General features: G+C 37.5%; 2 protein-coding genes across 5 annotated transcripts in view; one reads left to right on the top strand and one right to left on the bottom strand.

Annotated features, from left to right (window-relative positions):
* nt5c2b (5'-nucleotidase, cytosolic IIb) overlaps positions 1–5,111 on the top strand; it is a 34,149-nt gene extending 29,038 nt beyond the window's left edge. For all 3 annotated transcript variants that reach the window (XM_062033418.1, XM_062033420.1, XM_062033419.1), the window contains one exon: positions 3,665–5,111. In XM_062033418.1, the coding sequence (XP_061889402.1) occupies positions 3,665–3,901 (237 nt within the window). In that variant the 3' untranslated portion in view covers positions 3,902–5,111. The remainder of the gene's footprint in view (positions 1–3,664) is intronic.
* Positions 5,112–20,245: 15,134 nt separating this feature from the next.
* cnnm2b (cyclin and CBS domain divalent metal cation transport mediator 2b) overlaps positions 20,246–25,168 on the bottom strand; it is a 186,895-nt gene continuing 181,972 nt past the window's right edge. For both annotated transcript variants that reach the window (XM_062033165.1, XM_062033166.1), the window contains one exon: positions 20,246–21,654. In XM_062033165.1, the coding sequence (XP_061889149.1) occupies positions 21,373–21,654 (282 nt within the window). In that variant the 3' untranslated portion in view covers positions 20,246–21,372. The remainder of the gene's footprint in view (positions 21,655–25,168) is intronic.

Below are 25,168 nucleotides of genomic sequence, written 5' to 3'. Positions count from 1 at the left end.
TTTTTATTTTATTTTTTATTTTTTTTGTCCTCTCCAGCTTCTCAGGCAAATCATATAGTTGATGTAGATGCCCATATCGGCTGTTCAGATTTACTTTACAAAAGAGAAGTGTAGGATACTTCTCTTGTTGCCTTATTTGTATTTGACTTTATTAAATGTATTTATATTAGAAACACAACATGTGTATATAACAAAGGGTGCAAAGTCTGCAGGCAGTAGGAAACACATGGTTAAGTGTAGGGAGTAAAACTGATGGCAGTCTAAAGTTCAAGATTTTTGGAGCACTTTGTTCAGTGGATCAGATGTTTGATGAAGCTCTGTGTCTATCTACCACCACTACTGTTTTCTGTTTATTTGTTACTGACTGTGGCAGGACACCTCTGCCTCTGTTTCACTTTATGTTGCTGGTAAATAATATGGTTGTAGTAGTAGGCTAAAGTTAAATTATTTAGTATGCACTAATTAAAGGGGCAGAGCTTTAAGAGACATTTTCGCTTTTATATTTTATAAGATATATTTTTTGTAAGAACCACAATTAATAAATATATTTCAGTGAATAACTTATTGTTCAAATCTGTATATAAATATGTACATAAAGTGTTGTAATTATATTGTAAAATGGATGGATGGATGGATGGATGGACGTTTAAAACAAAACTGTTATTAATTTGTAAGTATACATTTTTTTAACCTTTTTAGAGAAAATCATATCATTGTAGTAAATTATGCAAATTACTCGATGATGTCATGTGACCACACCCGTAGCCACGCCCCCACCGCCACAGGTATCTTGGCAGTTTATGGGAAACACTGGGTTCATCAACCGAAAAGGTCACAAACAGAGGCATTCGTTAATCGAGGTTCCACTGTAACTGCTCAATATGGTTTCCCAAGGACCACTTGGCGCCCCGAGGACCCATTAACTGCCCAGCCAGGTGCCTGATGCAAAAACGTTCAACGGAACAGTTCCTGCACTAAAACAACAGTAAATAGGAAAGTGAGAAAGTGTTGCCAAATGTGCTAATTATAAGCAAGTGTTTTTTGGGCTTGTTTTTTAACCTGTAGTTGCTTATGTGAGCCTGCTTTTTTGTCTGTGTGGTAGGTAGTTTTTTGCTTTCTGTAGCCTCGTTCCTGGTAATCACACCCGCCCAGTCGACTCGGTGCAGACTTGGTTTATCTTAGCTGTTCGCATATCTAACAATTGACTCATGCGCCCTGTTCTTCCCTAAATGTGTGCGTTCACAGTACGTTAAAAAATAAACAGTTAAGCAGTTTTGTCATTGTCGTCTAAATTTTTTTTTATTAAGAGGTTTTAAAAAGGTTTTAAAAGTCTTTAAATTTGATCTGGAAAAAGGTGTAGATACCTTGGTAAGGCATCGGGAAGTGTCTTAGTCGAATCCTATTACACAGCCACACTAGCTGACATCCGTTACAAGACAGTCTTTCATTTTCTATTTCATTCTTGTCTCTAAACTGCAGGTTAGTATGTAAGAGTCACTTATTCCAATATTTTAATTGATTTTCATTCATCAACAGTATTTGAGCTTCTAAAAACATACTCCAAACAAAAGGAAGAGAAGTAAAATTATGACTTTTTTTTACGTTTAAAAAAAAAAAGAAAAGTGATGCACTCTATTTAAATTGCAGGCATGTTCGAAATAAACCATAACCAGTGGTTCTCAAACATTTTTACACCAAGTACCACCTCAGAAAAAACTCCAATTTCCACCAGAATGACCAACATTATAATACAGTAGCATAGTAGGCGCAAGTATTCATTAAAAACAAAGTAGAGGCTTTATTTAACAAGTATATTTAACATTGTAACATTACACACAGTTTGAACAGTAGCACTGTGTTTGAATATAGGAAAATAAAACACTGATCACTTAAAGAAGAGATTATTTTGGTATGTGTACCACAGCTTGAGAATCACTGCCGTAAACCAAAACCATAACTATAAAATGGCAACTGTAAACTCGATTTATCCCGACTTATTAGCGTAAAAGTTCTTAATTTTTACTATAAAGCACTTTGAGTGTCGAGAAAAGCGCTATAGAAATTGAATCCATTACTATTATAATTAAAATGTTAGCTTGTTTTCTTAAAATCATGACTTATTCATAAATATATTAAGAAATGCTTCTTGTAAAAAGGCTTGACTTTATCATTATACAATTGTTACTTTGTCATGAACAAGAGATGCTTTAAAATGTAATATCGGAAATTATCGGTATCGTTTTTTTTTTTTTTGGGTTTTTTAAAAAATTAAATCAACATAAAAAACACAAGATACACTTACAATTAGTGCACCAACCCAAAAAAACTCCCTCCCCCATTCACACAAAAGGGTTGTTTCTTTCTGTTATTAATATTTTGGTTCCTACATTATATATCAATATATATCAATATAGTCTGCAAGGGATACAGTCCGTAAGCACACATGATTGTGCGTGCTGCTGGTCCACTAATTGTTTATTGTTTATTGTTTATTGAATGGATCCCCATTAGCTGACGCCAAGGCGACTGCTAGTCTTCCTGGGGTCCATATAGGAGCATACAAAATTTAAATACAAAGAATACATGCATTACCAGACATTATACAATGGAAAAATACAACATAAGATAAAAAGCTAGTTAAAACCAGTATTAACATTCACGTCATGTGGGCAGCTGCAAAAGGTGTATCTTTAAAGCTGTCTTGAATGACAATAGTACTAACCTTTAACAGTTTATTTTACTCATTTTCATTAATTACTAGTTTCTATGTAACTGTTTTTATATTATTTTACTTTCTTTTTTATTCAAGAAAATGTTTCTATATTATGTATCTTATTTTATTTTATTATTATTTTTAAAAAGGACCTTATCTTCACCATACCTGGTTGTCCAAATTAGGCATAATAATGTGTTAATTCCACGACTGTATATATCAGTATCGGTTGATATCGGTATCGGTAATTAAAGAGTTGGACAATATCGGAATATCGGATATCGGCAAAAAGCCATTATCGGACATCCCTATCATAAACTTATTACCTTTTCTTGTAATATATTACATTTGACCTGATTATGACTTTACTGTCAGAAAATCAAAACCAGTGAAGTTGGCACGTTGTGTAATTCGTAAATTCAACTTATATTCAATTGAATAGACTGCAAAGACAAGATACTTAATGTTCGAACTGAGAAATTACATTTTTTTCTGCAAATAATCAATAACTTAGAATTTAATGCAAAAAAGTTGGCACAGGGGCATTTTTACCACTGTGTTACATGGCCTTTCCTTTTAACAACACTCAGTAAACGTTTGGGAACTGAGGAGACCAATTTTTGGAGCTTTTCAGGTGGAATTCTTTCCCATTCTTGCTTGATGTACAGCTTAAGTTGCATTACATATCTTGTCTTTGCAGTCTATTCAATTGAATATAAGTTGAAAAGGATTTGCAAATCAATGTATTCTGTTTTTAGTTACCATTTACACAACATGCCAACTTCACTGGTTTTGGGTTTTGTAATATTTAATCTTCGTTCGTGTTAAATACAGCCTTAATTTCTATTTGTCAGCCTTTATTGCTGTAGTACAGTATTAGTGCTTGGATTTAATTTCATCTTGGCCATCATACTCCTTTGCATAAGCAAATGTTTACCGTTGTCTCCTCAGATGCCCCACGAGTCCACAGTGGAGCACACGCACGTGGACATCGACGCCGAGTCGCCGTTGGCCACGCGCAACCGCAACCACTGCAGCGACTGCAAGGACTTGGAGTGCAAACGCAACCAGCTGACCCGCTCCTTCAGCGAGATCAAACCTCCCAACCTGTTCCCTCAGACGCCACAGGAGATCACCCACTGCCATGACGAGGACGACGACGAGGAAGAAGAGGAAGAAGAGGAATAATGAACCTGTCAGGGTATTTGGAGGGTTTGTAGGGTGCGTCTAACAACACTCTATGCACACACACGACAACACTGGACGTTTTTGAGTGAGAATGAACGCATCACATGACTCGTTTTTTTAATCGATTTAATTTAGAGTTTCCTTTGGTGACAGACACTCCATTGTGTGGTTTTAACGTGACCGTTTCAGGTCCACATGAAGCATGACTCGCACAAGACTAGCATTGCCATAACGATGTGTCAGCACGTTATTCATTCTTATGAGTATTCATCACATCCATGACGGTCGCTTCGTATGAAAAATGGGGAACAACAGGCTTTTCATTTTGTGTCGTTTTTTGTCATTTTAGATGTCTTGTTTGTGTAAGCGTGCGTGTGAGAGTGCGTCTACCCACCGTCAGGAGGGGGAAGGTGTCGCGGTGCGCGGTTGGCTATTGCCCCCCCGATATCTGGTTACCTAGCAACAATGAGGACACAGTACTGTATTACAGGCTGATAGTTGCTGTGGCAACGCTGAAGCTTGTGTAAACAACATGTGAAGCGTAAAGTATTTTTTCACCACAGTTTTCATGCAAAGCGATTTCAAGTTTAGGAACTGTTGATAAAAAAGCAAAAGAGCCACTCTGAGAATGGAATTTTAAGCAACTTTTTATTTCCATTTCTTTGCCTTTGACAGAACGTTGTCCCGCTAAAGCAAACGTTATGACAGTTAATGAGCTTGTGAGCGCGTTCGCTGCTCCTTTGGTTGCATAACTTCAAATATGCATGTTTTTTTTTAAGTGTATGTGGATTGTTAGCATTTTAGAAATGTACTCACTGTAGACCCGAAACAAAATGTAACCCAAGCTGGAACTATTAAAAAAAAAAGTGAATAGCACGTTAGAAGCTGTAACTAAAATGTTAGACTTTTAAAAAAAATATGTGGGTTTACACAAGTGTTAATGGAATGTTCCATTACCTTCCTTGACTGTTAACTTTGGCTTAGATTTTATTGCAAACACGGAACTCAAGTCTAAGCTTAGATTGTGTATTTTTTCTTACTGGCATGATGTCCTGAACGCATCATTTTAGCAAGGAGTCCTGTCCTGTCATTTTCCTAAATAATTTTATGCATATTCATTATCCAGTGTTTCCTTTATTCCCAGATGTTCCTGCAGTGTGCACATTAAAGGACATGGCCTGCAAATGTATAATAAAGATAGTTTTTCATAGTGTGTCTCTTGTCTTGTTCTACTGCAATCCAAGATCTTTGTCAAAATGTACAGTAGTACTCCAGCCTATGAGCTTAATTGGTTCTGTCACAGTACACTTAAATCAACCTCTCCCACTGAAATTTATTTAAATAAATTTCGGGTCCCCCTCCCCCCAAAAATGATAGTGTACCATACCCAGTATGGTACAGATTATCAGTGATACTCCCCAATTGTTTCACCAAGTCTGCAGTTTAGATGATTTATTTTTTTATATAAATTAATATCAACTTGTCTCTTCTTTTTTCCCCAATATTCTTCGAAAGACAAAGTTATGTTGACTTCTCTGAGCCCATTTAAATAGGGCTCATGTGATGCAGTCATTAAACTCGGTTACAAACGCGACAATGGGAAAGTCAAAGGACCTCAGCACAGATCTGAAAAAACGAATCATTGACTTGAACAAGTCATTAAAGTCACTTGGTGCCATTTCAAAGCAGCTTAAGGTCCCAAAAGCAACTGTGCAGACAATTGTTTGTAAGTATAAAGTGCATGGCACAGTTTTGTCAGTGCCACGATCAGGAAAAAAACACAAGCTGTCACCTGCTGCTGAGAGAAAATTGGTCATGACGATCAAGAGTCAAAACTGAGAACCACCAAAAAGCAGGTCTGTAATGAAATGGAAGCTGCTGGAACACAGGTGTCAGTGTCCACAGTCAAGAAGGAAGCCCTTGCTCCAGAAGCGACACCTTAAGGCTCGTCTAAAGTTTGCTGCTGATCACATGGACAAAGATAAGACCTTCTGGAGTAAAGTTCTGTGGTCAGATGAAACAAAAAGTGAGCTGTTTGGCCACAATACCCAGCAATATGTTTGGAGGAGAAAAAGTGAGACCTTTAATCCCAGGAACACCATCCCTACCGTCAAGCATGGTGGTGGTAGTATTATGCTCTGGGTCTATTTTGCTGCCAATGCAACTGGTGCTTTACAGAGAGTAAATGGGACAATGAAAAAGGAGGATTACCTCCAAATTCTTCAGGACAACCTAAAATCATCAGCCCGGAGGTTGGGTCTTGGGCGCAGTTGGGTGTTCCAACAGGACAATGACCCCAAACTCACGTCAAAAGTGGTAAAGGAATGGCTAAATCAGGCTAGAATTAAGGTTTTAGAATGGCTTTCCCAAGGTCTTGAATTGAGAACATGTGGACAATGCTAAAGAAACAAGTCCATGTCAGAAAACCAACAAATTTAGCTGAACAGCACCAATTTTGTCAAGAGGAGTGGTCAAAAATTCAACCAGAAGCTTGTGGATGGCTACCAAAAGCGACCTTATTGCAGTGAAACTTGCCAAGGGACATGTAACCAAATATTAACATTGCTGTATGTATACTTTTGACCCAGCAGATTTGCTCACATTTTCAGTAGACCTATAATAAATTCATAAAAGAACCAAACTTCATGAATGTTTTTTGCGACCAACAAGTATGTGCTCCAATCACTCTATCACAAAAAAATAAGAGTTGTAGAAATTATTGGAAACTCAAGACAGCCATGACATTATGTTCTTTACAAGTGTATGCAAACTTTTGATCATTCATTTTCTTTTTTTTCACAACTGTATATATATATATATATATATATACACACTACCGTTCAAAAGTTTGGGTCATCCAAACAATTTTGTGGAATAGCCTTCATTTCTAAGAACAAGAATAGACTGTCGAGTTTCAGATGAAAGTTCTCTTTTTCTGGCCATTTGAGCGTTTAATTGACCCCACAAATGTGATGCTCCAGAAACTCAATCTGCTCAAAGGAAGGTCAGTTTTGTAGCTTCTGTAACAAGCTAAACTGTTTTCAGATGTGTGAACATGATTGCACAAGGGTTTTCTAATCATCAATTAGCCTTCTGAGCCAATGAGCAAACACATTGTACCATTAGAACACTGGAGTGATAGTTGCTGGAAATGGGCCTCTATACACCTATGTAGATATTGCACCAAAAACCAGACATTTGCAGCTAGAATAGTCATTTACCACATTAGCAATGTATAGAGTGTTATCTTCATTGAAAAGTACAGTGCTTTTCCTTCAAAAATAAGGACATTTCAATGTGACCCCAAACTTTTGAACGGTAGTGTATATACATATATACATATATATATATATATATATATATATATATATATATATATATATATATATATATATATATATATATATATATATATATATATATATATATATATATATATATATATAGTATGTATCAGAGGTGGGACCAAGTCATTGCTTTGCAAGTCACAAGTAAGTCTCAAGTCTTTGCCCTCAAGTCTCGAGTCAAGTCCCGAGTCAAGACAGGCAAGTCCCGAGTCAAGTCCAAAGTCAAGACTGGAAAGTCTCAAGTCGAGTCCCAAGTCCTGCATTTTGAGTTTCGAGTCCTTTCAAGTCCTTTTAACCACAGACTAATATTTTTACACAGATTGTGTATGCTTTTAAAACGCTGTATTTATTTATTAAAACAAGTGCATTTGAAATTGCAGGAAAAAAAATAGTGCTGACATTGCAATTCATAATAGCACTATTAACCAGTCATTTTAATAGTTTAAACAATTTTAAACATTTAACTCATTCCTTTACAGAATAAACACATTTGCAAAAACAAACATTAACATACTATTGGTTGTATTTTATGAAAATAATATTACCACAGAGTTGAGAAGGAGCAAAGATCTTCAATATTTGTATGTGAAAATCACAAATAAATCTTCTGGGGGAGGATGACGCCCCTACAGGGGTTTGGTTTACAAACTTTCAGCCCCACCTAAAACAAAATTCACCAGCCGCCACTGATTATGATGCATTCTCATTTTAGGCAAAATTTAAGACAATACTTTCTTAACAGTATAATTGTAACCAGGAATAAGTCTTCAAGTAACAATATTCAAATACTAACATTGTTGGGTAAGACAGCATTTGGTTTTATTCTGAATCCAGTGAAACAGATTGGTGGTTTTAGCTGATATAAAGACTTTCAGGTGTTTATATATGTTTAAGTATTTGGCAGACGCTTTTATCCAAAGCGACATACATAAAAAATACATACATAACAATCACTGTAAACATGATCATTTAAGGGAAGAATGTAATACAAAATATCAATACAAAGTGTCAAGACAGAATAAACTCTCTGCTGCTGCAGCAACATAGTTACAGTCTATAGGTCCCTAAAATATATAGATATCTAATGTATTCATACATTGTTTATGTAGGATATACGCATGTATATATAACCTAATCATATTGTTTCTTCAATTTAAAAATAGTTTACCGTTTTTGTCCCCTTCTCTGGGATTATATTCCCAGTTTTGATCTCGGACGTCTGGTCACTTATAGCGTATAAGAATATTATATTACTGTTAAGCAAACTATGAATAATAAAACTTGCCAAAACATGTGTCCGTTATCATAGCTACACGTATGACAAAAAACCGCGTGAAAATCAGAGGTATTTAGTGAGGTAAAATGAATTAAATGCGCTGACAGTTCATTGCTCCTGCCAAATGAATTGCACTGACTGGAGCGGATCACCACTCCAAGATGGCGGCCCCGCGTCTCGTCTGCGCCAGTAGGCAGTAGCGGTCGATGCTGCGTCTACTTATAAGATGTCTATGGTTATGACGTTAGCAGTGAGTTTACAGCCTCACTGATTTAACTACACAGCAAATAAAAGTCATGTTACTTAGCCAATAAACGTTATCTTACATTCAAAACTTACCCTTCTTTGGGCAACTTCAAATGTCGAACGAAGTTGGAAGTTGTTGCGTCTCTGTCTGTAATATTCGAACTGCGTGATTTGCATACGGCAATTCGTTTTTTGTTGACCAAGTCGTAGTTTTTATACCCGAACGAAACCAACTTTGGCATAATTGTTTCTCACTGCCGCATTGTTTGACAACTCATGTTCGGTGGTTGTCCTGCAATTTGATTGGATGAATGCTGTGTGATGAAAACAACGTATAACTAATTTGATTGGCTGTTGTACTGACAGCACACCAGCTGACAGGCAGCACACACGCTGATGGACAGACACGTACAAAATGAAAGATGAATGAATGAAATAAGTTTATTTCGGTCATATAATCAACCATTAACCATTTTGTGTGACAGTACAGTACAAATTATACATATATAACAATCATACACATTTACACACAAAAAGAAAAGAAAAGAAAAAAGCATGACCGAAAAAGGAATAGGCTGAAGCCAAGGTTTATATTTGCCTATCCTATACCTTCACTGAAAATAAGATTACCTGGAACATCAACATTAAAAAGAAAAAAAAAAATCAATGGGATGAAAGTAATCGTTGCTATATTTTATAATTTTCAATTATTTCACCTTTCAATGTTTTCTTAAACCTTAACAAAGAAGTACATGTCTTCAACTCATCACTGAGCTTGTTCCACCATTTAACTCCTAAAACTGAAATACATTTGTATTTTGTATTTGTTCTTGCTTTACATATTTCGAAAACCAATATCCCCCGTAAATTATAGTTTACTCCTCTTAATTGAAATAACCTAAGAATACAAGCTGGAAGGCTGTTGTTCTTTACTCGAAACATAATTTCCATTGTTTTTAAAAACACAATATCTGAAAATTTTAACACATTAGAACTTATAAATAATGGATTGGTATGTTCATAGTAGCACGCTTTGTGTATTATTCTAATGACCCTTTTTTGAAGTTTAATTATTGGGTCTACGTTTGTTTTATAAACATTTCCCCAAACTTCAACACAATATGTTAAATATGGAAAAATAAAAGAATAATATAACATATGCAAACATTTCTTATTCAGCATGTGTTTTACTTTATAAAGAATAGCAATGGATTTGGATATTTTTCCCTTTATATATTCAATATGCGGTTTCCAACATAATTTATGATCAATTATTATTCCCAAGAATTTAGTTTCATATACTCTATCAATTTCCACTTGATTTAATTTTAATTTTGCTTCACAGTTTGTCCTTGCACCGCTAAACACCATAAACTTAGTTTTCTTATCATTTAATGATAACTTATTAATATCAAACCATTTTTTTTAGCTGAATCAACTCAACCTCTATTATCCTCAACACTTCCTTCAAGTCTTCTCCTGAACAATATACATTTGTATCATCTGCAAACATAATACATTTCAATTTATTAGACACTGAACAAATATCATTTAAATATAGTATAAATAACTTAGGTCCCAATACCGAGCCTTGTGGCACCCCACAAGTTACTCTTCTTGGCTATGATTTAGTCTTATTAATTTCCACATATTGAGATCTATTGCTTAAATAACTACTTAACCATTGTTGTGAAACACCTCTTATGCCATACTTTTCCAATTTTTGCAGAAGTAAGGAATGATCGATTGTGTCAAAAGCTTTACATAAGTCAATAAATACTCCAACGGTGTGTTGTTTCTTTTCTATTGCTGTAGCTACGTTTTCTACAAAGTCCATCACTGCTAGGGATGTAGATCGATTACTCCTGAACCCATACTGCTGATCATTCAGTAGCTCATGTTTGTCAATGAACTTATCAAGTCTATTTACAAATAATTTCTCAAGAATTTTTGCAAATTGAGGTAGTAGAGACACAGGTCTATAATTTGAGACCATGTGTTTATCACCATTTTTATAAATTGGAATAACTTTAGCAATTTTCATTTTGTCAGGAAAAGTTCCAGTTGATAAAGATTTATTACATATATAAGTAAACGGCTTCAGGACACAATCCACCACTTCTTTAACGAGTGACATATCCACGTTGTTACCATCGACAGATTTTTTGTTTTTAAACTTTCTGACCACTTCTAACACATCACTTTCACAAACTCCGCCAAGAAACATTGAATTTTTAATGTCAGATACACGCTTGAACTTTTTCTCATCATTCATATTAAAATGTATATTTTTTGCCAAATTTGGGCCAACATTCACAAAAAACTTATTGAATTCCTCAGCTATTTCTTCTATATTTTCAATAATTGAGTTGTCATCTTTTACCAGATAAGCTGTAAAATCCTTTTTGCTAGATTTTTTAATCATTGTATTAAGCACATTCCAGGTTTCAATGATATTATTTTTATGTTTATGCAGCAATTGTTCATAATAGTTTTTTTGTTGCAGCCTCATGATACATGTCAATCTGTTTTTATACTTTTTATATTTATCCTCATTTTCTGTTGTTCGATGCTTAATAAATTCCTTGTAAAGCCTTTTTTTTTTTTTACAGGCTTTTACTAAACCCCCTGTTATCCATGGTTTCTCCCTCTTTTTAGTATTTTGCTTATATTCTCTCAATGGACAATGATGGTCATAAAGTGTCAGAAATATATCCAGGAATGTATCGTATGCTTCATTAGTGTCCTCCACAAAAACATTTTGCCAATCCTGATTTAAAAGATCAGCCTTGAATGCCTTAACTGCTTCTGGTGATTTTATTCTAACAAAGTTATTTATTTGTCTTTTTGTTTGTAAGTTTGTCTCCTTGTTCATTTGCATCACTGTAAAGACAGGCAAGTGATCACTTACATCAGTCACTAAGAGTCCACTTTTTCTATTCCCATCAAATACATTTATAAAAATATTGTCAATCAGTGTTAAGCTGTCCTTTGTTATTCTGCTAGGTTTTACAATTAGTGGAAAGAAACTCAAGCTGAACATAAGATTAACAAAATCAGTGGTTTTCATGTGATCATTAAATTTCATCAAATCAATGTTGAAGTCACCACAAATCAAGATCAATCAATCAATCAATGTTTATTTATATAGCCCTAAATCACTAGTGTCTCAAAGGGCTGTACAAGCCACAACGACATCCTCGGTGTCGAGTGGGTCTGATATAATATTGTGAAAGTCCACAAGATCACCTTATCATTATGTCTTTCATATAACTCAAACATTTTCTTATTAAATTGATCAATGCATGATCCTGGAGTTCTATAAATACAACTAATTAATATGTTTTTGGATCTTTCAACACTGATTTCAATAGTTACACATTCCATCAGATTGTCAATAGCAGTTGTCATGTCAGCAATCAGCCTACATTTGAGAGAGGACATCACAAACAATACAACACCTCCTCCCCTTTTGTTCATCCTGTTTTGCCAAAACATTTCATATCCCTCTAATCCATCCAGTAATTCCTTACTATCACTCAACCAAGTTTCTGAAATTGCTATTATGGTAAACCTTTGCTGTATTTGTTTAAGATACTCTTTAATTTTGGAAAAGTTACTGTAAAGACTCCTGCTGTTGAAATGAATCACAGAAAAGCCTTCCATTTTAACATTTGAATTAAACTGTTCATCAGTATAATACTCACAGTCCACATTAGAGTCCTGATAGAAGTGAATATCTGGGTCAATGTTATTTTCTAACTCATAGCATTTATGATCATGATAGTCAAAAGACTTGAATTTTGTGCAGCTCATTTGTTCTTCCATCATGTTGCTTGTCCACACTGTTTCTCTGCACACAGTACACAATAAACAAGGAACATTTCCCCACTATTCCACTTGTTTATCATCATCATCTTTTTCATTGATATTGTTCAAGTTCCTTCAAGTCTCTGACCACTAATACCCTTACTTGTTCTGGTGGACCATTCAATCTAATCACTACTTTACAGTTCCTTGTCCATGTGTCCTGGATTCGCTTTCCCTTTTTCAATATCCTGGCTTGTCTTGCAATTTCTGCGTTTCTCTTTGTGAGATGCTCATTTACATATACTCCTGTGCCTTTCAAATTTTTTCCCAGTTTAAGCATTTCAATTTTATGTTTTCTACTCACAAAATGGATGATGATGTTGGATCTGTTGTTTTGTTTCAGTGGAATGGTGTGGCATGCAGCTATACTAGAACTGCATACAGGAATTCCTTTGTTATTGAAGAATTTGATGACTTGCTGCTCAAGTGTGTGCAGTTCACCTCTTGGTGCACCTTCTCCCTCCTTGTCACCTGCTGTGATCCTTGCATAGGAGCGGTGGCTTGTCTCAAGCCCAGAAATCACCAGGTCATCCATCCTCGAGTACTGCTCTAGATCGTCCACTCTTCTTTCAAGTTCTTCAATCTTCTTGTCTTTGTCTTTGATAATTGCCTTCAGCTGCTTAATTTCATCAATTAAGTCCAGAAGGCCCATTTGCTGTTTTGCTACTTTACTCAGTTCCTCTGACATGAAATTCAGAGACTTTTTCACCTCTTCCATTTCTTCTGCTAACTTCTTAGTCGCCATTGTTTAGTGAGGAAAAGTACTTTTAGAATCCAGTTGATCTTTCAAAATACTTTCTGATTCCAGGCAATCCAGTATTGATGGCGTGTCAATGCATTGGAGCACATGTCATCAAAAAGTCTCCAACAAGTCCAAAATCACAAAAATGATCCGGCAGTTTGATGTTTATCTTCCTTATAAACATGAAGATGTTGCTCTGCTGGATGGATGTGAACTTATTTTCAGGCTTTTTCATGAACTGTTGGAGCTGTGTCACCCAGTGCATCTAGCCGGCAGCCATCTTGAATGTGTGTATGTAAGATACGGTGCGCTCCCAAATAACTTTTTAAGCTTTGGCTTTTGGGGAAAGTAGCAAGTCATGTCAAGTCAAAAGGCTCAAGTCCAAGTGAAGTCACAAGTCATTGATGTTAAAGTCTAAGTCGAGTTGCAAGTCTCTTTACATTTTGTCAAGTCGAGTCTAAAGTCATCAAATTCATGACTCGAGTCTGACTCGAGTCCAAGTCATGTGACTCGAGTCCACACCTCTGGTATGTATATATTTAAATACTGTGTATGCTAAAGATGAAGTCATCCATTCAAAATTACTGTGGCCCCAAGGCTCCATGAGTCCTGCATTGTCGACTTGCTTGCAGCTTCACCCTTTTTATTTACCTCACATTTGCTAGATGCAGTAATGTAGAGCATGTACTGCCTTGTGTTTTATTATCCATCGTTAAAAGTGTTAGACAAATATGTCTGAAATAAACCTCTATGGTTGTCTATTTGCATTCATTCTGCAAAGAAATACAAAGTGAAAGACACCACCAAATAAGATACAAATCTCGTATCTCATTGCTGCTCTGGAAACGAAACACAACTTTATGTAAAACGTAGCAGAAGCAGAAGTAGATAATTGTAGAGTTTTAACCACTTTATGCTGAAGCTAAAGCGAAAATGCAAGATTTGGCTTCTTTTTTAACATCACATTTGACTGCAGTCTTCTTTCCCCATTCAAACTGCAAGTTTATCTTCATTCCTGTTTTTGTACAAATATCATTCTTGAGCAATCCTTTGGGCAAACACGACTTGACCCCAAGCACATTCTTGTTTATTCAGACTGAAAAACGTATAAAGTGCAAACACAGTTTTGTGCTGCTAACACAACCCTGCTAGTGCAGAACACTGGAGTTACACTACTTGGCATAACAGCGACCTCCAGCGGTTATAAACTGTAACTGCACAGAAGTGTTGGCACAGGAATGGGTGTCAATCACAAAGTACAACAACAACCATGTAGCGCTCATGTGCCCATCAACATATTTAGTGACGTCACATAACACATTCACCCAAAACACATCACTTCCTGTTCAGCTCACATACAGGATGTTGCCAACCTTCAAATTAAAGTACAGCGATAATTACACCATAACTTTTCAGTTACACTGCACATAAATCACATTTCTTCATATTACACCACACATCACGATGACACAATATGAATAATGCCTTTTGTAGCGAATGATGCTTCTACTGTCATTTCTGAACTATAAACCGTTACTTTTTTACCCACACTTCAAATCAGGGATGCCCATTAGCCCATTATGTCGATGTGTGGGTGTGGGTGTGGGTGTGGGTGTGGGTGTGGGTGTGGGTGTGGGTCGATTGTAGTCCGATGTTGAGGCACAGTGGTTCTCAAACTTCCTTTTTCACCAAGCACCACCTCAGAAAACTCTTGGCTCTCCAAGTACCACCATAGTGACCAACATTAAAATACAGTAGCGTGGTAGGCATAAGTATTCATTAAAAACATAATTATTATTTTTATTCCTCCCCCGGGGGGAGGATTTGGCAGGGCAGTTGCTGGTTGTTCCATCTCTATCGTTGGGGTCCCTGCAGGTGGGGTGGGTGGTTCCCGTGGCCCCCCGTGCTGGGCGGTCCTACGGCGGCCAACTTGGAAGGGGTGGCCTGGGGCGGGCCACGCCGTGCTCTCCGGGGGAGGGGTTGGGCTCGTGGTGGCAGTCTTCCCGTCCGGTTGAAAGGAGTCTCTGGGCTCGTCGGGGGTGTGGTCTCTCGCTGGCTTGGGGGATGGCTGTCCCCTGCTTCTCCTGTGCCTTGTCCTCTGCCGGGCGCGTCTGTCTAGATAGATAGATAGTACTTTATTGATTCCTTCAGGAGAGTTCCCTCAGGAAAATTGAAATAACTACGGTCTATGGTCTGTTGCTGGCCCTGCCGGGCGGCACGGACTTCCTGTCGCTGGCCGGCCTGGCTGCGTGGTCCCTTGTTCCCTGGGCGCCGCACCTGCTGTTTTGAGTTGGGCTCTCTGGGTGGCTGGGGCCGTACTCTGACTCCCGTGTCCTGGGCATGACGTTAGAGGGCATCTGGCAGTGGAGGCTCCTTTTTGGGGTCTTGGGGCACTAGGAGGTTAACCCCTTTACTACTGTTACCCCAGGTGGCCTTTGGCAAATGCCTAGTACCTGACTTCCCTCTAGCCAGGGATACGGTGAAGACCTCAGCGGTAGAACAGGCGGAGGATGATTGCTAACCCTATGGAGCGTCACAACGGCTGCGATGGTGGATGAAGGCTGCAGCAGAAAAGGGTCCCCAGTCGTCTTGGACTCCATGCCAGTGGACCCTGACCCGGATCTGTCAAGGATCGTGTGGTGACTGTCTGTGCACCAGTCTCCCCACATTATTAAAAGTCACGCACAGGCATCCTCCATAAAGGGATACCCCCCTACCAGGAGGATCGTCATACTCGCTTCGAGTGACCGCCGATGATGACTCTGGCTCCCGCACACACTGGAAGACAAACATATTGTACATACAAATGCACATATATACACACACAACTCATCTCGTCCAGCTTTACCTTCACCAAGCTCAGACCTAAGAACGGCATCAGAGCGCACCTGGCAGATGGTTTCCCAATTTCATCAGCACTACAGAGCCTCCTACTGCACCACAGAACGACATTGTGTGTCACAACAGGCAGTTTTCTTGCCCTCCTGATGCTTGGACGTGAGTTGCAGCGTTCCCTAGACCGCCTGCACCCCACAAACACGAGAGACCAAACAGCTGATTGGACCAGAAGTCCAGTACCAGGCGCCCTGCGTTTGCTTTATTGGACAGGGCCCAGATCCGTCATTCCAACCGATCCCACGAGCTGCTTTCATTCCGGACAACGTGACGTCAGCGGGGACCAGCCGCCTTCCACCCAGCCGACAGCTCACGGTACGATGGCACACCGGCCACCTGAGACAAGAGATAGGTAGAACGTTATTGATCCAAGGGGATTTTTAAACAAAACACGCCCGATCAGAGCCACAGGGACGGTGACAGGGATGGACCCAGCGTGCAGCCTCTTGGTAGAGCAGCTTTGTCAACAACTTCAGAGTTCCAGGTTTGATCCCAGCTTTTAAGTTAAAGTTAAAGTACCCATGATTGTCACACACACACTAGGTGTGGCGAAATTATTCTCTGCATTTGACCCATCACCCTTGATCACCCCCCGGGAGGTGAGGGGAGCAGTAAACACCAGCGGTGGCCGCACCCGGGAATCATTTTTGGTGATTTAACCCCCAATTCCAACCCTTGATGCTGAGTGCCAAGCAGGGAGGTAATGGGTCCCATTTTTATAATCTTTGGTATGACTCGGCCGGGGTTTGAACTCACGACCTACCGATCTCAGGGCGGACACTCTAACCACTAGCCATCCTAGTCACGGCCGTTGTGTCCTTGGGCAGGGCACGTTACCCGCCTTGCTCCTGATGGGTCGTGGCTAGCCTCTAGCATGGAAGCTTCCGCCATCAGTGTGTGAATGGATTAATGCGATGCCTAATGTAAAGCGGTTTGGGTGTCATGTAGGGGCTTACCTGGGCCGCACCCAGTCAGGAGCCCCCCGATTTTGACGGCGTAACGCAAAGATATGACAGGTGTTCATAGCCGTCAACAGCAACGATCGTGTTCTCTCTCTCTCGGTCACATTTTGTCCCTACTCCTCCGAGCGGGACTCGAACCCACATCGCCTGTGTGAGAGACCAGCGTACTACAACTTAGCTAAACTCAAAGACAGTCTCCTGGATCACCAGGACTTTACTTGAAGTGGACTGGCTTCTACTCAGTGGCCTAGTGGTTAGAGTGTCCGCCCTGAGATCGGTAGGTCGTGAGTTCAAACCTCGGCCGAGTCATACCCTACCGAAGACTATAAAAATGGGACCCATTACCTCCCTGCTTGGCACTCAGCATCAAGGGTTGGAATTGGGGGTTAAATCACCAAAAATGATTCCCGGGCGCGGCCACTGCTGCTGCTCACTGCTCCCCTCACCTCCCAGGGGGTGAACAAGGGGACAAATTTCACCACTCCTAGTGTGTGTGTGACTATCATTGGTACTTTGGACAAAATTATAAAACAAATTCAAAATTCAAACTGTGTTTTCGGGGGTGTTGTTGAGGTTTGGGGGGGGGGGACCCCATCAGTCCCGAGGCCCCCCCTTAGGTTAATACGTAATGCGTGCAGGTATGGTAAAGCGCTACATAGATGCACAGCAATTACTTAGTTCACCTTATCCAGGTGGATTCTGGTGTGTGTTACACGCCGAAAGGGATGAAGATACCGTAAGCAAATAAGACAAAAACAAAATATCAATGTAAATGTTTTAATAGGCAGCCACAACAGTTGTGACACAAGAGTTTTGACGTAACTAAAGAATTATTCAACATAGATTATGATGTGTATTGCGATGGCCGCCACAAAACTACTTTCACATTCACTGCTGTCAAAAAAAAAGGCCTTCATAGGATCTGGGCCATTCCACCTAATCGATGCCGTTTGCGTGCACAGGAAAAAAAGAATACAAAAATGCACAGTAAAAATAACTCTGAAATGTATATATTTTTCATAAAGTGTCCTGTGATTGCATATTTAATAGATACAATTTAAAAGATGAATTTGAAAAAAATAGCACGTGTTGCCTGTATTGCTTTCTTGTTATATTTTTACATATTTGTATTACTCTTCATCTCAACTATATGTTTATTTTCTCATAAAAGAACAATTTAGTTAAATGCACACATTAGATGTGTCTCAGGTTATCACTCAGTCCTGTTACGCTAACACACAGGTGTCAAACTCAAGGCCCGTGGGCCTGTGAAAGCCTGGAAATAGCATGCGTTAATAAAGTACTTTTTTCTTACTAAATGTATTCATCGTTTCTGTTTTGACATAAACAAAAATATATGTACTACATGCAATTATATATATTCTTATTCAATATTATACAATAATGTAACACATACCTTAGATTTTTTTTTCTGGAATAAAAATAGATACTTAAATATTTGCTTGACTTATGTATGAATCTATAATAATAATCTTGTTTATGCTAATAATGTAATGTCAGTTATATTTGTCGGATTTTAAGGTTGGAAAGTAGTTTTAATCTGTAATAGTGTTGAAATATTAGTTTTTAAAAAAGGAAAAAAAAAATGGTACAATGGTACCGTTTGTCTATTTACAGTAATACACTGTAAAAACAACAACCGTAGATTTTACAGTAAAAAACTTTCCACTCAGTCACCAGAATTTTAACGTAAAAAAGCAGTGGTACTGTTTTCCATTTACAGTAATATACTGTAAAAAAAACATTGACAATTCTAGGGACTGAGCTGCCAGTCTACAGATTTTATTTTTCACGTAGTACACAAAAATAAAAAATAAATTATATATATACATATATATATATATATATATATATATATATATATATATATATATATATATATATATATATATATATATATATATATATATATATATATATATATATATATATATATATATATATATATATATATATATATATATCCGTTATACAGTGCTCAATATCGGGGTAGAGCAGAATATATGTTGGGTCAGGAAAAAACAAGGAGGCAATTTCATCCCAACAAGCCTGTTTCGCAGGTAAAATCCCCTGAAGAGCAGAGTGATATATATATATATATATATATATATATATATATATATATATATATATATATATATATATATATATATATATATATGTATACATATACATACACATATATATATATATATATATATACATATATACGTATATATAATGATTAAATAATATTATGAGGGGAATATTACATGTTTATATTAATTTATTACGCATTGTTACAAGCAGCTCTTTTAGGGCAGCCATAACAAGTTGGACAAATATTTTATTTATTTGACTACAAAGTGAAAATTTTAGCACAGTCCTGTTATCTAAATCCTTATGTTTATTTATGTATTTTAAACATTTGTTTACTGAATTTTTGACATAAACAGTCCAGAAATACAATTAAATAAATTTAAAATGTTCTTTTCTCACCCTCAAACAAATATTATATAAAAAAATAAAATAAAAATAAAATTAAATTAAAAAAAAAAATAAATCCCCAAGAAATAATTTATATATATATATATATATATATATATATATATATATATATATATATATATATATATATATATATATATATATATATATATATATATATATATTTAAATACAAATAAAAATAATAAACTACAAAAAAAAGCTTATGTTTATTTTTAAATTCATGTGTTGTTGTTGTTGTGTTAATATGCTATTTAGCATAAATGCTATGTGGCTATAGTTCATGTATTTGACAATTCTATGCTAAAAACTCACTCCTGTTACTTTGAGTCCTGTTACTTTAATGCGTCACCAGGACAAAATAATATTGCCTGAGATGAGAGTAGTTCAATATATGCATTGCCAGATTTACAGTTGAATAGAGACCACAAATGGCATCAATTTGGTGGAATGGCCCCGTTTTGCCGTGGATAAATGGAGGAAATGAAAGTACGGAGAGTAAAAAAAAAGGAACGCCGCATGTTTAATGTTGGGGTTTCTCCTCGTGACGTAGAAGATGCTCCACATGTTAGATGAGGTCATTAATACTGTGCAATAGTCAAGTTTGATTAAAGACGACAACTCCAAGACACTTCAATGCCATAACGTGCGGGTCACATGACCGAGCTCATCCAATTAGAGTAAGGGACACTTTGCGCGTGGATGTGGGGTTTAGTATCATCCAAACACACAATTACACACGCACACACACACGCTCACACACACACACACAAATATATCTGTCAATTTACAATACAGTCATTAATAATCATCTCTTAAATAAAGTTCTGTTCATTGCACTTTGTTAAAATAATTACTGTTACGATTTCTTTTTCTTCAAGGCAATAGTGTGATTTTTTTTTTTTAAGGGTGAAAAAGCCCAATTAAGAATATACAATAGTAAAAATAAGACAATCTGTAATGTACATAGTGTATCTGTAAAAGACCTTCACCCCCTCATGAACACGCTTGGAAGTTGATGTTCTTCCTCACCTTCACGGGCATGTTTTCACGCCTCCACGTGCATCCCTACATATGTATGTATCCATACACGTACATACAATAGTATAAAATAAATAAATACAGGAGAACATTCTTGGTTTGTGATGTAATGGTTTTCTCTCAAAGCGGTTTTTGGTGCAGTCTTTGCCAAACCATTGCTCCATGAGTCCATGCTGATGATGGGAGTTTCCCTGAAAGATGCAAAAGGTGGGATCGCTTTGTGTTTTCGTTGCATGTGTGCAAGCAGACAGCAGTGTGGCAAATAGGGGAGGTGGGAGTGGGGCCGGGGGGGCGGGGGGGACCAAGGTCTTTGGCCTGAGTGAGGGGATGCATGCACACTGTAACTCCGTCCTCTAAGTCACGGCAATGGAAGCTCAGTCTCAGCACCGTCTGTAGGAGGGTGTAGCAGAGACACCCACCTCCCCCACCCTTGGAGGGTCTCACTAACTGACTGAATGGGGAGGGGGGGCAGCGTCCGAGGGCACCCCCCGTGTTCCTCTGGTCTCTAGCTACGCCGCTGCGCCGTGTGTCCGTCAGACTGGAGGGTGAAGGCTCTGGGGTCTTTCCCGGGGGCTAGACGGGGGGCTAGACGGGCCCCTCGTTGTGAGCGCTGTGGTTGCTCCTGCTCACGCCCACGCAGTTGTGCTGCTGGTTGAGCAGGTGGGACGTCTCGTTCGCCGAGGGCACAGTCACGGCCGGGGGGGTGGGCGGGGGGGCGGCCACGCCGGCGACCACGGCGCAGGGCTCCACGCCGTCGCGCAGCTCGCTCAGCGTGAGCTCGATCTTGGTGAACTCGCTGTCCGTCGACTGCGGCGTCTTGTCCATGCGCGACGCCATCACGGCGTTCTGGTACTGCTGCCGCGTCACCTGGGAAACAGGCGTGTCACAAGTCACAAAAAAACCTCCAAGTACCACCATAATGACCAACAGTAACATAGTAGGCCTAAGTATTCATTAAAACAGGGCATATGTTTTATTTAACAGATGTATTTAATATTTTTGCCCACTCTAGCATTAAACATATTTTGAACAGTAACATTGTGTTTGAATATAAGAAAATAAATCGCAGTACTAGATGGAGCCCGCGTACCACTGACCAACAGTAGCATAGTAGGCCTGAGTGTTCATTAAAAACAGGGCATAGGTTTTATTTAACAAGTTTATTTAATATCTTTGGCCACTCGAGAATTAAAAATACTTTGAACAGTAACACTGTGTTTGAATATAAGAAAATAAATCGCAGTACTAGATGGAGCCCGCATACCACTGACCAACAGTAGCATAGTAGGCCTAAGTTTACATTAAAACAGGGCATATGTTTTATTTAACAGATGTATTTAATATTTTTGGCCACTCTAGCATTAAACATATTTTGAACAGTAACATTGTGTTTGAATATAAGAAAATAAAACGCAGTACTAGATGGAGCCCGCGTACCACTGACCAACAGTAGCATAGTAGCATAGTAGGCCTAAGTGTTCATTAAAACAGGGCATAGGTTTTATTTAACGGATGTATTTAATATTTTTGGCCACTCAAGCATTACAAATAGTTTGAACAGTAACATTGTGTTTGAATATAAGAAAATAAATCGCAGTACTAGATGGAGCCTGCGTACCACTGACCAACAGTAGCATAGTAGCATAGTAGGCCTAAGTGTTCATTAAAAACAGGGCATAGGTGTTATTTAACAGATTTATTTAATATTTTTGCCCACTCTAGCATTAAACATATTTTGAACAGTAACATTGTGTTTGAATATAAGAAAATAAATCGCAGTACTAGATGGAGCCCACATACCACTGACCAACAGTAGCATAGTAGGCCTAAGTGTTCATTAAAACAGGGCATATGTTTTATTTAACAGATGTATTTAATATTTTTGGCCACTCTAGCATTAAACATATTTTGAACAGTAACATTGTGTTTGAATATAAGAAAATAAAACGCAGTACTAGATGGAGCCCGCGTACCACTGACCAACAGTAGCATAGTAGCATAGTAGGCCTAAGTATTCATTAAAACAGGGCATAGGTTTTATTTAACGGATTTATTTAATATTTTTGGCCACCCAAGCATTACAAATAGTTTGAACAGTAACATTGTGTTTGAATATAAGAAAATAAATCGCAGTACTAGATGGAGCCCGCGTACCACTGACCAACTGTAGCATAGTAGCATAGTAGGCCTAAGTATTCATTAAAACAGGGCATAGGTTTTATTTAACGGATGTATTTAATATTTTTGGCCACTCAAGCATTACAAATAGTTTGAACAGTAACACTGTGTTTGAATATAAGAAAATAAATCGCAGTACTAGATGGAGCCCGCGTACCACTGACCAACAGTAGCATAGTAGGCCTAAGTATTCATTAAAACAGGGCATAGGTTTTATTTAACAGATTTATTTAATATTTTTGCGCACTCTAGCATTAAACATATTTTGAACAGTAACATTGTGTTTAAATATAAGAAAATAAATCGCAGTACTAGATGGAGCCCGCGTACCACTGACCAACAGTAGCATAGTAGGCCTAAGTATTCATTAAAACAGGGCATAGGTTTTATTTAACAAGTTTATTTAATATTTTTGGCCACTCGAGAATTAAAAATACTTTGAACAGTAACACTGTGTTTGAATATAAGAAAATAAATCGCAGTACTAGATGGAGCACGCATACCACTGACCAACAGTAGCATAGTAGGCCTAAGTATTCATTAAAACAGGGCATATGTTTTATTTAACAGATTTATTTAATATTTTTGGCCACTCTAGCATTAAACATATTTTGAACAGTAACATTGTGTTTGAATACAAGAAAATAAATCGCAGTACTAGATGGAGCCCGCGTACCACTGACCAACAGTAGCATAGTAGCATAGTAGGCCTAAGTATTCATTAAAACAGGGCATAGGTTTTATTTAACAAGTTTATTTAATATTTTTGGCCACTCGAGAATTAAAAATACTTTGAACAGTAACACTGTGTTTGAATATAAGAAAATAAATCGCAGTAATAGATGGAGCCCACATACCACTGACCAACAGTAGCATAGTAGGCCTAAGTGTTCATTAAAACAGGGCATATGTTTTATTTAACAGATGTATTTAATATTTTTGGCCACTCTAGCATTAAACATATTTTGAACAGTAACATTGTGTTTGAATATAAGAAAATAAAACGCAGTACTAGATGGAGCCCGCGTACCACTGACCAACAGTAGCATAGTAGCATAGTAGGCCTAAGTATTCATTAAAACAGGGCATAGGTTTTATTTAACGGATTTATTTAATATTTTTGGCCACTCAAGCATTACAAATAGTTTGAACAGTAACATTGTGTTTGAATATAAGAAAATAAATCGCAGTACTAGATGGAGCCCGCATACCACTGACCAACAGTAGCATAGTAGGCCTAAGTGTTCATTAAAAACAGGGCATAGGTTTTATTTAACAGATTTATTTAATATTTTTGCCCACTCTAGCATTAAACATATTTTGAACAGTAACATTGTGTTTGAATATAAGAAAATAAATCGCAGTACTAGATGGAGCCCGCATACCACTGACCAACAGTAGCATAGTAGGCCTAAGTGTTCATCAAAAACAGGGCATAGGTTTTATTTAACAAGTTTATTTAATATTTTTGGCCACTCTAGCATTAACAATATTTTGAACAGTAACATTGTGTTTGAATATAAGAAAATAAAACGCAGTACTTGATGGAGCCCGCGTACCACTGACCAACAGTAGCATAGTATCATAGTAGGCCTAGGTGTTCATTAAAAGAGGGCAAAGGTTTTATTTAACGGATTTATTTAATATTTTTGGCCACTCGAGCATTACAAATAGTTTGAACAGTAACACTGTGTTTGAATATAAGAAAATAAAAGACAGTACTAGATGTACAAGTACCACAGTTTGAGTTTCACTGCTCCAGAAAGATTTATTGTCATAGTACAACAAATTATTATAATTACCTGCATACGAAAATTTAGCGCAAAATATATTTATAATATATTAATAATATATTAATAAATTTAATATATTATTTAATTTTTTACATATATTTGATCATATATCTCTTTGAATTGTATTTTTAGATAGCGTTAATTTAAGTTATCCTCCAGTGTGGATGCCTCAAATGTATCATTTTTCATCAATTGTTTTGTTTTGTTATGGTCACTAGTGTGTGTTTGTGTTTGTGTGCACCGCACACTGCACTTTGTGTTGCCACTTGGCTGTGCATGGAAATTAAATATATAGAATAATAAATACAAACCCCAAAACCAGTGAAGTTGGCACGTTGTGTAAATGGTAAATAAAAACAGAATACAATGATTTGCAAATCCTTTTCAACCTATATTCAATTGAATAGACT

Source organism: Entelurus aequoreus, linkage group LG22, assembly GCF_033978785.1.
Source record: "Entelurus aequoreus isolate RoL-2023_Sb linkage group LG22, RoL_Eaeq_v1.1, whole genome shotgun sequence".
NCBI lineage: Eukaryota > Metazoa > Chordata > Actinopteri > Syngnathiformes > Syngnathidae > Entelurus > Entelurus aequoreus.
This window is presented reverse-complemented; position numbering and strand designations above follow the sequence as displayed.